At 46.5% G+C, this 12,379-nt stretch overlaps 1 protein-coding gene across 3 annotated transcripts in view; it reads right to left on the reverse strand.

Annotated features, from left to right (window-relative positions):
* GLRB (glycine receptor beta) overlaps positions 1-12,379 on the reverse strand; it is a 268,807-nt gene that overhangs the window by 112,795 nt on the left and 143,633 nt on the right. For 2 of the 3 annotated variants that reach the window (XR_010177463.1, XM_063920484.1), the window contains exon 4: positions 7,379-7,446. Coding sequence is in view for 2 of the 3 variants with exons in the window: in XM_063920484.1 (XP_063776554.1) it covers positions 7,379-7,446 (68 nt within the window). In the remaining variant the exon portion in view is untranslated. Of the gene's footprint in view, positions 1-7,378; positions 7,447-7,764; positions 7,915-12,379 lie in introns of those variants that run through there. The other variant, XM_063920485.1, reaches the window with a different exon arrangement.

A 12,379-nucleotide genomic window follows, 5' to 3' on the forward strand; every position in this document is an offset into this window, starting at 1 on the left:
GGACGTCAGAGAAATCAACATATATTTGATAAAGAATAAAATGATGGTGTGCCATGGCGATTTAAGAAGTTGGAAAAGGTTGAAATCAGTGCCCTAGGTTATTTTTTTTCCAGCCTAACAGCTGCCATACAGAACACCTTTGAATATGATAAAGAAAATGTACTTTACACTTCTGAAAATAGGCCATCATATTGATAAATATGTTACTTTTTTGCTTAGATCTCTGCCCCAGTTTCTGCAGCTGGGAGAACTTCATTCACTAATAAAATAAGAATTTACTTACCGATAATTCTATTTCTCGTAGTCCGTAGTGGATGCTGGGGACTCCGTCAGGACCATGGGGAATAGCGGGCTCCGCAGGAGACAGGGCACATCTAAAAAAGCTTTTAGGTCACATGGTGTGTACTGGCTCCTCCCCCCATGACCCTCCTCCAAGCCTCAGTTAGGTACTGTGCCCGGACGAGCGTACACAATAAGGAAGGATCTTGAATCCCGGGTAAGACTCATACCAGCCACACCAATCACACCGTACCACTTGTGATCTGAACCCAGTTAACAGTATGATAACAAAACGAAGTAGCCTCTGAAAGATGGCTCACAACAAGAATAACCCGATTTTTGTAACAATAACTATGTACAAGCATTGCAGACAATCCGCACTTGGGATGGGCGCCCAGCATCCACTACGGACTACGAGAAATAGAATTATCGGTAAGTAAATTCTTATTTTCTCTAACGTCCTAGTGGATGCTGGGGACTCCGTCAGGACCATGGGGATTATACCAAAGCTCCCAAACGGGCGGGAGAGTGCGGATGACTCTGCAGCACCGAATGAGAGAACTCCAGGTCCTCCTTAGCCAGAGTATCAAATTTGTAAAATTTTACAAACGTGTTCTCCCCTGACCACGTAGCTGCTCGGCAAAGTTGTAATGCCGAGACCCCTCGGGCAGCCGCCCAAGATGCGCCCACTTTCCTAGTGGAGTGGGCCTTTACAGATTTAGGCTGTGGCACGCCTGCCACAGAATGTGCAAGTTGGATTGTGCTACAGATCCAACGTGCAATCGTCTGTTTAGACGCAGGAGCACCCATCTTGTTGGGTGCATACAATATAAACAGCAAGTCAGACTTTCTGACTCCAGCCGTCCTAAACTATATATATATATATATATATATATATATATATTTTTAGGGTCCTGACAACGTCTATTAACCTGGAGTCCTCCAAGTCCCTAGAAGCCGCAGGCACCATAATAGGTTGTTTCAGGTGAAAAACCTGACACCCCCTTAGGAAGAAAACTGGAGACGAGTCCCAGTTCTGCCCTGTCCGAATGGAAATTTAAATATGGGCTTTTGTAAGACAAAGCCGCCCATTCTGACAATCGCCTGGCCGAGGCCAGGACCAACAGCATGGTCACTGTCCATGTGAGATATTGGTCAACAGCTTGTTCACTTTCCATGTGATATATTTCAAATCCACAGATTTGAGCGGTTCAAACCAATATGATTTTAAGGAATCCCAACACTATGTTGAGATCCCACGGTGCCACTAGAGGCACAAAAAGGGGTGTATATGCAATACTCCCTTGACAATCTGGACTTCAGGAACTGAAGTCAATTCTTTTCGGAAGAAATTCTACAGGGCCGAAACTTAAAACCTTAAAGAACCCCAATTTTAGGCTCAAAACACTCCTGTTTTCAGGAAGTGTAGAATTCGACCTAGTTGAATTTTCTTCGTGGGGCCTTCCTGGCCTCACCCACGCAACATATTTTCACCACATGTGGTGATGACGTTGTGCGGTCACCTCCTTCCTGGCTTTGACCAGGGTAGGTATGACCTCTTATGGAATGCTTTTTTCCTTCAGGATCCGGCATTCAACCGCCATGCCGTCAAACGCAGCCGCGGTAAGTCTTGGAATAGACATGGTACCTGCTGAAGCAAGTCCCTTCTTAGCTCCCCAGGCCCTTAGTCCTCTGTGAGCATCTCTTGAAGTTCCGGGTACCAAGTCCCTCTTGGCCAATCCGGAGTCACGAGTATAGTTCATACTCCTCTATGTCTTATAATTCTCAATACCTTGGTTATGAGAAGCAGAGGAGGGAACACATACACCGACTGTTACACCCACGGTGTTACTAGGACATCCACAGCTATCGCCTGAAGGTCTCATGACCTGGCGCAATACCTGTCCCGTTTTTTGTTCGGGCGGGACGCCATCATTTCCACCTTTGGTCTTTGCCAATGGCTCACAATCATGCGGAAAAACTTCCCTATGAAGTTCCCACTCTCCCAGGTGGAGGTCATGCCTGCTGAGGAAGTCTGCTTCCCAGTCGTCCACTCCCGGAGAGAACACTGCTGACAGTGCTATCACATGATTTTCCGCCTAGCGAAAAATCCTTGCAGTTTTTTCACTGCCCTCCAGCTTCTTGTGTCGCCCTTTCTGTTTACGTGGGCGACTGCCGTGATGTTATCCCACTGGATCAATACCGGCTGACCTTGAAGCAGAGGTCTTGCTAAGTTTAGAGCCTTATAATTTTGCTCTTAGCTCCATCTATGTGGAGAGAATTCTCCAGACTTGATCACACTTTCCTGGAAATTTTTTCCCTGTGTGACTGCTCCCCAGCCTCTCAGGCTGGCCTCCGTGGTCACCAGCATCCACTCCTGAATGCTGAATCTGTGGCCCTCTAGAAGATGAGCACTCTGTAATCACCACAGGAGAGACACCCTTGTCCTTGGATATAGGGTTATCCGCTGATGCATCTGAAGATGCGATCCGGACCATTTGTCCAGCAGATCCCACTGAAGAGTTCTTGCGTGAAATCTGCCGAATGGAATTGCTTCGTAATAAGCCACCATTTTTACCAGGACTCTTGTGCAATGATGCATTGACACTTTTCCTGTTTTTAGGAGGATCCCGATTAGCTCGGATAACTCCCTGGCTTTCTCCTCTGGGAGAAACACCTTTTTCTGGACTGTGTCCAGAATCATCCCTAGGAACAGTAGACGTGTCCTCGGAAAAGCTACGATTTTGGAATATTTAGAATCCACTCGTGCTGTCGTAGAACTATTAAAGATAGTGCTACTCCGACCTCCAACTGTTCTCTGGACCTTGCCCTTATCAGGAAAGCGTCCAAGTTTCTTTTAAGAAGAATCATCATTTCGGCCATTACCTTGGTAAAGACCCGGGGCGCCGTGGACAATCCAAACGGCAGCGTCTGAACTGATAGTGACAGTTCTGTACCACGAACCTGAAGTACCCTTGGTGAGAAGGGCAAATTTGGACATGTAGGTAAATGTCCCTGATATCCAGTGACACCATCTCGTCCCCTTCTTCCTGGTTCGCTATCACTGCTCTGAGTGACTCCATCTTGATTTGAACGCTTGTATGTAAGTGTTCAAATATTTCAGATCTCACCGAGCCGTTTGGCTTCAGTACCACAATATAGTGTGGAATAATACCCCCTCCCTTGTTGTAGGATGGGTACTTTGATTATCACCTGCTGGGAATACAGCCTGTGAATTGTTTCCAATACTGCCTCCCTGTCGGAGGTAGACGTTGGTAAAACAGACTTCCGGAACTTGTGAGGAGGAGACGTCTCGAATTTCCAATGTACACCTGGGATACTACATGTAGGATCCAGGAGTCCCCTTGCGAGTGAGCCCACTGCGTGCTGAAACTCTTGAGATGACCCCCTACCGCACCTGAGTCCGCTTGTACTGCCCCAGCGTCATGCTGCGGACTTGGCAGAAGCTGTGAAGGGCTTCTGTTCCTGGGAATGGGCAGCTTGCTGCAGTCTTCTTCCCGTTCCTCTACCCCTGGGCAGATATGACTGGCCTTTGCCCGCCTGCCCGTATGGGGACGAAAGGACTGAGACTGAAAAGACTGTGTCCTTTTCTGCTGAGATGTGACTCGGGGAACAAAAAGTGGATTTTTCAGCTGTTGCCATGGCCACCAGGTCCGATGGACCGCCCCTTTATACGGCAATACTTCCATGTGCCGTCTGGAATCTGCCTCACCTGACCACTGTCGTGTCTTCGTCTGGCAGATATGGACATCACATTTACTCTTGATGCCAGAATGCAAATATCCCTCTGCGCATCACGCATATATAGAAATGCATCCTTAAAATGCTCTATAGACAATAAAATCTTGTCCCTGTCAAGGGTATCAAAATTTTCAGTCAGGAAATCCGACCAAGCCCCCTCAGCGCTGCACATCCAGTCTGAGGCGATTGCTGGTCGTAGTATAACACCAGTATGTGTGTATATACTTCTTAGGCTATTTTTCAGCTTCCTATCAGCTGGCTCCTTGAGGGCGGCCGTATCTGGAGACGGTAACGCCACTTGTTTTATAAGCGTGTGAGCGCCTTATCCACCCTAAGGTGTGTTTCCCAACTCGCCCTTACTTCTGGCGGGAAAGGGTATACCGCCCATAACTTTCTATCGGAGGAACCCCACGTATCATCACACACTTCATTTAATTTATCTGATTCAGGCAAAACTACAAGTAGTTTATTCACACCCTACAAAATACCCTTATTTGTGGTACTTGTAGTATCAGAAATATGTAACACCTCCTTCATTGCCCTTAACATGTAACGTGTGGCCCTAAAGGAAAATACGTTTGTTTCTTCACCGTCGACACTGGAGTCAGTGTCCGTGAGGTAAATGGGCGTTTTTACAAGCCCCTGACGGTGTCTGAGACGCCTGGACAGGTACTAATTTGTTTGCCGGTCGTCTCATGTCGTCAACCGGCTCGCAGCGTGTTGACATGATCACGTACTTCCACAAGTAAGCCATCCATTCCGGTGTCGACTCCCTAGAGAGTGACATCACCATTACAGGCAATTTGCTCCGCCTCCTCACCAACATTTTTCTCATACATGTCGACACACACGTACCGACATACAGCACCCACACAGGGAATGCTCTGATAGAGGACAGGACCCACTAGCCCTTTGGGGAGACAGAGGGAGAGTTTGCCAGCACACACCAAAATGCTATAATTATACAGGGACAACCTTTATAAAAGTGTTCCTCCCTTATAGCATTTAATATATATTTATATCGCCAAATCAGTGCCCCCCCTCTCTGTTTTAACCCTGTTTCTGTAGTGCAGTGCAGGGGAGAGCATGGGAGCCTTCCCCTCAGCCTTTCTGTGAGGGAAAATGGCGCTGTGTGCTGAGGAGAATAAGCTCCGCCCCCTTTTCGGCAGGTTTTTTCTCCCGGTTTTTAAGAACTGGCCTGGGTTAAAATACATACATATAGCCTTAATGGCTATATGTGATGTATTTATTTTGCCAATAAGGTACTTATATTGCTGCCCAGGGCGCCCCCAGCAGCGCCCTGCACCCTCCGTGACTAGGTCAGTGAGCCGTGTGACAACAATGGCGCACAGCTGCAGTGCTGTGCGCTACCTTCATGAAGACTGTGAAGTCTTCTGCCGCCTGTTTCCGGACCTCCGTTCTGCCGTCTTCTTCAGCGTCTGTAAGGGGGATCGGCGGCGCGGCTCCGGGACGAACCCCAGGCTGACCTGTGTTCCGACTCCCTCTGGAGCTCAGTGTCCAGTAGCCTAAGATCCCAATCCATCCTGCACGCAGGTGAGTTGGAGATCTCTCCCCTAAGTCCCTCGTTGCAGTGATCCTGTTGCCAGCAGGAATCACTGAATGAAACCTAAAAAAAAACTTTTCTAAACAGCTCTTTAAGAGAGCCACCTAGATTGCACCCTTCTCGGACGGGCACAAAAACCTAACTGAGGCTTGGAGGAGGGTCATGGGGGGAGGAGCCAGTACACACCATGTGACCTAAAAGCTTTTTTAGATGTGCCCTGTCTCCTGCGGAGCCCGCTATTCCCCATGGTCCTGACGGAGTCCCCAGCATCCACTAGGACGTTAGAGAAATATTTCTTAGCAGTACATTGTGACAACACATGCATTAAACAGGAGGTTTCACTGTCTCAGGGCTTCTACAAATGCAGCATCTTTCTATTTCAAAGCAGAAATAAGATGACAATGCTGCAATGTGTTGCTATAAGATTGTCATTTGATTTGCAATTTGGAATATAGTTTTTTTTGTTTGTTCTTGTTTATGCTTATTTTTATAAAGTGGCTGCAGGAGAAAACATCTACATTGTAATATACAGAGGTCTGTAGGACATAGGGGTATATTCAATAAGAGTCGGATCCATTCCGGCATGCAGTTGTCGAAATGGATCCGACAACCCCTATTCAATGGACGGCCAAATCCGACTGTCGAATTTGGCCGTACACAGGGTCCTGTCAGGCCGCTGCTGTCAGCAGCGGCCAGAGGAGCAGAGATCGGCGGCCGTGAACAGGAGGGGCTGGCTGCGGGGGACATGTGTGGGGCGGCGGGGAGAAGCGCTGCAGGGAGAGAGGTGCCTGCGGTCGGCGGGGAGAGCAGAGATTGGCGGCCGGCGGGAGTGGCTGGCTGCGGGGGGGACATATCTGTGGCGGCAGGGGGAGGCGCTGCAGGGAGAGAGGTGCCGACATCCCAAAGGTGAGTATTGGAGTTCAGGTTAGTGCATGGGGGAGGGGTAAGTTAAGCACAGGGGGCTTATCCCTAGCTGCCACCCCCTGAGGGTTAAGGTATGGGATGTGGGAATGGAAATTAAAAAAAAAACAATGATGTCGGGATCTTCAATGCCGGTATGCTGCCGTTGGTCATGTGACCGCCGGGATACAGTATTTATTCCCTGTACAGAGCTGTTCTCCTAAATATGTGTGTCTGAAGTTAAAGAGTGAGCAGAGTTACCCTGGGTCAATCGGGTGACAGTGACAATGGTACATTATTAGATATTATAGATAAGGAAATTAACACAATAAGAAACAATGGCCCTCATTCCGAGTTGTTCGCTCGCTAGCTGCTTTTAGCAGCATTGCACACGCTAAGCCGCCGCCCTCTGGGAGTGTATCTTAGCTTAGCGGAATTGCGAACGAAAGATTAGCAGAATTGCGAATAGAAATTTCTTAGCATTTTCTGAGTAGCTCCAGACTTACTCAGCCATTGCGATCAGTTCAGTCAGTTTCGTTCCTGGTTTTGACATCACAAACACACCCAGCGTTCGCCCAGACACTCCCCCGTTTTTTCAGAAACTCCCGCGTTTCTCCCAGAAACGCCAGCGTTTTTTCGCACACGCCCAGAAAACGGCCAGTTCCCGCCCAGAAACACCCACTTCCTGTCATTCACAGTACGATCACCAGAACAATGAAAAATCCTCGTTATGCCGTGAGTAAAATACTTTTGTGTAAAATAACTAAGCACATGCGCTCTGCGAACCTTGCGCATGCGCAGTAAGCGACTAATCGCAATACAGTGAAAATCGGCAACGAGCGAACAACTCGGAATGACCCCCCATATGCTTACCATGGTTGTTTCTTGGATGGATCCAAAACTGTTAATAAAAATGTTGACTACAACATCGACTGGAATACCTGCAAACAAATAAAAATGAAAAAAGGATCACGCTTAAAATATCATTGTTTAGAGACATGTCATTGTTTTATATACAAATGGAAGGAAATAAAGATAGTCACACATATAGAATAGTACGATAAAGCTCGTAAGCATCTAAAAATATCCTCTTCATGTTGTTTAGCACTGGATACCGTGACCAGCAAAATACATGTGTCCTCAAACATTATTGCTGCAGGCATGCCAAATAGCCCTTCTTGGTGCGCCATGTCCTGTGAGACTATGCAAGCGTAGGGTGTCATTTTTGCTGTACATGCGTCTTGATTAATCATTATTACCTTGATTTGCGACACTTGTATATCTGTGATGGACTGAGTCTCTGAATCTATACACTAAGTAGTGTTCACTCTAGGCTGTTTTAGCAGGGCGCCGCGCCCTGCCCGTTTTTTAACAGGCAAAATCCGCCCTGCCCTTTTGCGGCGCCCTGCTAAAACAGCCGCCCGCTCCCTGCCCTCCCGGCGTGTATAGATGCCGTGCGCATGCGCGCGGCATCCATTTACGCATTGGGAGAGGGCTGGGGGAAGCCCAGCACCGACGGAGGTGCTGGGCACGCCCCCAACAGTGACGTCGCCGGCCACAGACGCTCTCTATAGTAGCGTCTGTGGGCCGCACCGCCCCCTAAAATGACGGAGGCGTGACCACGCCCCCTAATTTGCGTGGTCACGCCCCCATTTCGGCGCACGCGCGGCTTCGCCGCGCGCACACATGTGCCCCCACTGAGTCCGGCGCCCTGCCCCAGTTCACTCCTAGAGTGAACACTAACTAAGTGCTACAATGTAGCAGATGCAGCTTTCTTCCAATACAAGTTCCATTTAAGTCATACACAATATACAAGTGTCCTATATCAAATTAATCAGCACAGTCTCCTGGTGCATCATAGTGACATCGTGATTGCAACAAAGATGCATTTTTGGCAAAAGAGACACCTGACATTAGCAGACTTGCACTTGACCTGGCAACTTAGTCGCACCAGGCATCTCACGCTGCATGGCACATTGAGGCTAAATGGATGAAGCCACATCTGCACTACCCGGATTTCAAAAGAAGAGAACAGCTACAATAGCTTTTGCTATCAATGCTTCAGATGCCTTTATTAAGCATCTTTCGTCAGGATCCTGGAAATCCGGGTAGTGCAACCAACCTATCTTTGTGGCAGCCGATCATTGAGGTGGCCCCGAACGCCATTATGGTAATGAGAAAAGATGCTGAAAGATGAAGTCAGCACTGTCTTCTTCCAGCAGGTCAAGGTAGGTAGCTTTTGCTTTTTCCCCTAATGATGGACTTATGTCTGAAACTGAGAATACTTTTCCCAAATTTCATCCGAAAATGCAACTGAACGCTCACAACTTTACATGAAAATCAAGAACCCTGAAGCCTTATGTTCTTTGCTAGTTGCTTTTTTCCTCAACTGTCTCGTGAACATGATTTTGACTCACCCTTTATATAGATAATTCAAGAACCTGTGCACAGGGGTGGATGTCTCAGTTATTGTGCTGGGTGAGAGACTTTCTCTCTAGGGTGTTTGTCCCCTAGTAGGATTTAATTAAGGCAGAGAAAAAAAGAGTAAGCACTCATCTACTGTGTATTAATAGTGTTATATAATTATACATAAATCCTAATACAAGGGTAGTATACAGTATGTAAAATCTTAACTAATCAATATAATGACATTTGTAATACAAGAATTGAGTATCAATGTGCAGTTTAGCAAAACAGTTGCGCGCAATATTAAAACAAGTCTCTAATGAAGGTGTAGCACTGAAAGCCCTTAATTGAAGTATTAATGGAAGTAATAGTTTTGGAGGGTTCAGTATGAATTACCCGTTTTGGAGTAATATTGAGTACAGCATCTCGCAACTCTTTACCTCAGTTTTATTTCTTACCAAGACTGTGAGGTCTACAGTATATACAAAGCCTTGGAAAGAGATAAAGTGGGCGGAGACAAAGTACCAGCCAATGTTACAGGCTGTGTTTGAAAAAAGACAGCAGGGTTTGTACTTTATCTCTAGCCACTTTAACTCTCTCCAAAGCTTAGTACATAGGGGTCTGTAGCTTATATGGTTATGCAATCCGTGCCAATGTGGATGCTATATAAATAGGGGGTAGTCTTTTACAGAATCAAACACACACTGTGACATAACAGACCCCAACAGCTTGCCGTTAATGGAGGACATGGAGACAAGATAACCCGAACATAGGGGGTCATTCAGAACTAATCGCTGGGCAGCGATTTTTGCAGTCCTGAGATCAGATAGTTGCCGCCCACAGGGGGAGTGTTTTTTCGCTATGCAGGTGTACGAACGCAAGTGTAGCCGAACTGCACAAACTGATTTTGAGCAGTCTGTGTGCAGCCCAGGACTTACTCTTCCTGTGCAATGGAAACCTGCTGATCGGGGCTGACGTCAGACACCCTCCCTGAAAACGCCTGAGCCCACCTGCGTTTTTCCGGACACTCCCTGTAAACGGTCAGTTGCCACCCACAAACGGCCTCTTCCTGTCAATCTGCTTGCGAACGCCCGTGCAAAATGGATTCTTCGCACCATCCCGTCACTGACCGGTGAAGCCCGTTGTAGATGTGAGAAGCACCAGTGCAGTGCTGTGCATATGCATGCGCAGTTCGGATCTGATCATCCGCTGTGCGAAAACACACAGCAGCGATCAGATCTGCATTAGGCCCATAGTCACCAAAGTCCCTATTTCAACATCCACAACCTTAAGTCAACTTGTCTATCATTCAGCTTACCTCCCACATTACAATGGATTGTGTACGCATATCAGTACGGCCAGAATAATGAAGGAGGACTTACCGATAACACCCATCAAAACTCACATGTGATGTATATTTTTAATATAAATTCTTCATTAGCACTGTGTTGTACAACCTCACAAATATCTTCTAAATCATAGTTACCATACATGTTGCATATTGCATTTCCAGACTCATTTTTGCCATTATTGTAAATTCGAGCAGTCAGGAAAATATAATTTCACTTGTAAATATGTGTATTTATGTGATCACTTGAATTTCAAAGTTGCCCTTTCTCTCCCATGATCATGGAACAGATAACGGTTTATTATTAGGAATGTAAAAGGTCTAAGCATTCTAACTCTTGTCACTAATTTGGCAGTTTTCATATAACATATTAATCCAATCCCCAAAATCCTTGAAGATCTGTAACATGTCCCAGCCCCTAATCTTTATCAAAAGATCCCTCCAGCCATATCAAATTACCTTTAGTAAACAGAAATAAAAAGGGTACTATAATCATTGAAGACTACATTATAATATGGGATTCAGTATGATATCCCAGCTAATGGGATGCCGGCGATAAAAATACAGAGGTCAGCATCCCGACAGAGGGGGAGGGGGGAGATAAGAATGTTCCCCCCTCTCCACTACCCCCTAACACTCCCTTTCGCAACCTAATCCTAATCCTCCACCCTTAGTGCCTAAACCTAACCTCCCTCGGTGATGCCTAAGCCTAACCCTCCCTCCCCGCAGCCTAACCCTAACACCCCCCCCCTTCCCCGCAACCGGCTGTATAACATTTGCCCTTCTGGGCGGTGCCTAAACCTAACACTCTCACAAACTCCCATGGAATTCCAACCGCAAGTATAACGGGTGGGATTCTGACATAGGCCCTCATTCCGAGTTGTTCGCTCGCTAGCTGCTTTTAGCAGCATTGCACACGCTAAGCCGCCGCCCTCTGGAAGTGTATCTTAGCTTAGCAAAATTGCGAACGAAAGATTCTCAAAATTGCGAATAGAAATTTCTTAGCAGTTTCTGAGTAGCTCGACACTTACTCTGCCACTGCGATCAGTTCAGTCAGTTTCGTTCCTGGTTTGACGTCACAAACACACCCAGCGTTTGGCCAGACACTCCCCCGTTTCTCCAGCCACTCCCACGTTTTTCCCAGAAACGGCAGCGTTTTTTCACACACACCCATAAAACGGCCAGTTTCCGCCCAGAAACACCCACTTCCTGTCAATCACACTCCGATCACCAGAACAAAGAAAAATCCTCATAATGCCGTGACTAAAATACCTAACTTTTGAGTAAAATAACTAAGCGGATGCGTTCTGCGAACATTGTGCATGCGCAGTAAGCGACTAATCGCAAAATGGAGAAAATCGGCAACAAGCGAACAACTCGGAATGACCACCATAGGGGGTAATTCTGAGTTGATCGCAGCAGGAACTTTGTTAGCAGTTGGGCAAAACCATGTGCACTGCAGGGGAGGCAGATATAACATGTGCAGAGAGAGTTAGATTTGGCTGGGGTGTGTTCAATCTGCAATCTAAATTGCATTGTAAAAATAAAGCAACCAGTATTTACCCTGCACAGAAACAAAATAAACCACCCAAATCTAACTCTCTCTGCACATGTTATTTGTGCCCCCCCTGCAGTGCACATGGTTTTGCCCAATTGCTAACAATCTTGCTGCTGCGATCAACTCAGAATTACCCCCATAGTTCTTATGACCCTGTCGGGATTCTGGCGTCGCCATTTTGACGGCTATTGGGATTTCGACTGCTGGCATCTTAAGCACATCACTTATAATGTATTTATATCTCATATTTATTTTGTAATAATGAGATGCTCTATTATTTGAACCTAATCCTACCCTTCTCTGATGCATACATAGAGATATAATACGTTTTAAATATTCCTTAGTCAAGAATTCTATCTGAAAAGAGTCATAAAACCTAATATGCATCTACACTGAATGCAGCACAGGGATACAGTGGCATGAGAAATGTATAGAAATGTTTATTTCTTTGGTGGCCAGTCTGAAACTGGAGGATTATTCCACATTCATGCAACTCCCCGCAAACACACTTGATTATCTAAGGGAGACATTTCTGTAAATTCTTCTTTTTATTTTATAAGAA

Source organism: Pseudophryne corroboree, chromosome 1 (genome assembly GCF_028390025.1).
Source record: "Pseudophryne corroboree isolate aPseCor3 chromosome 1, aPseCor3.hap2, whole genome shotgun sequence".
NCBI lineage: Eukaryota > Metazoa > Chordata > Amphibia > Anura > Myobatrachidae > Pseudophryne > Pseudophryne corroboree.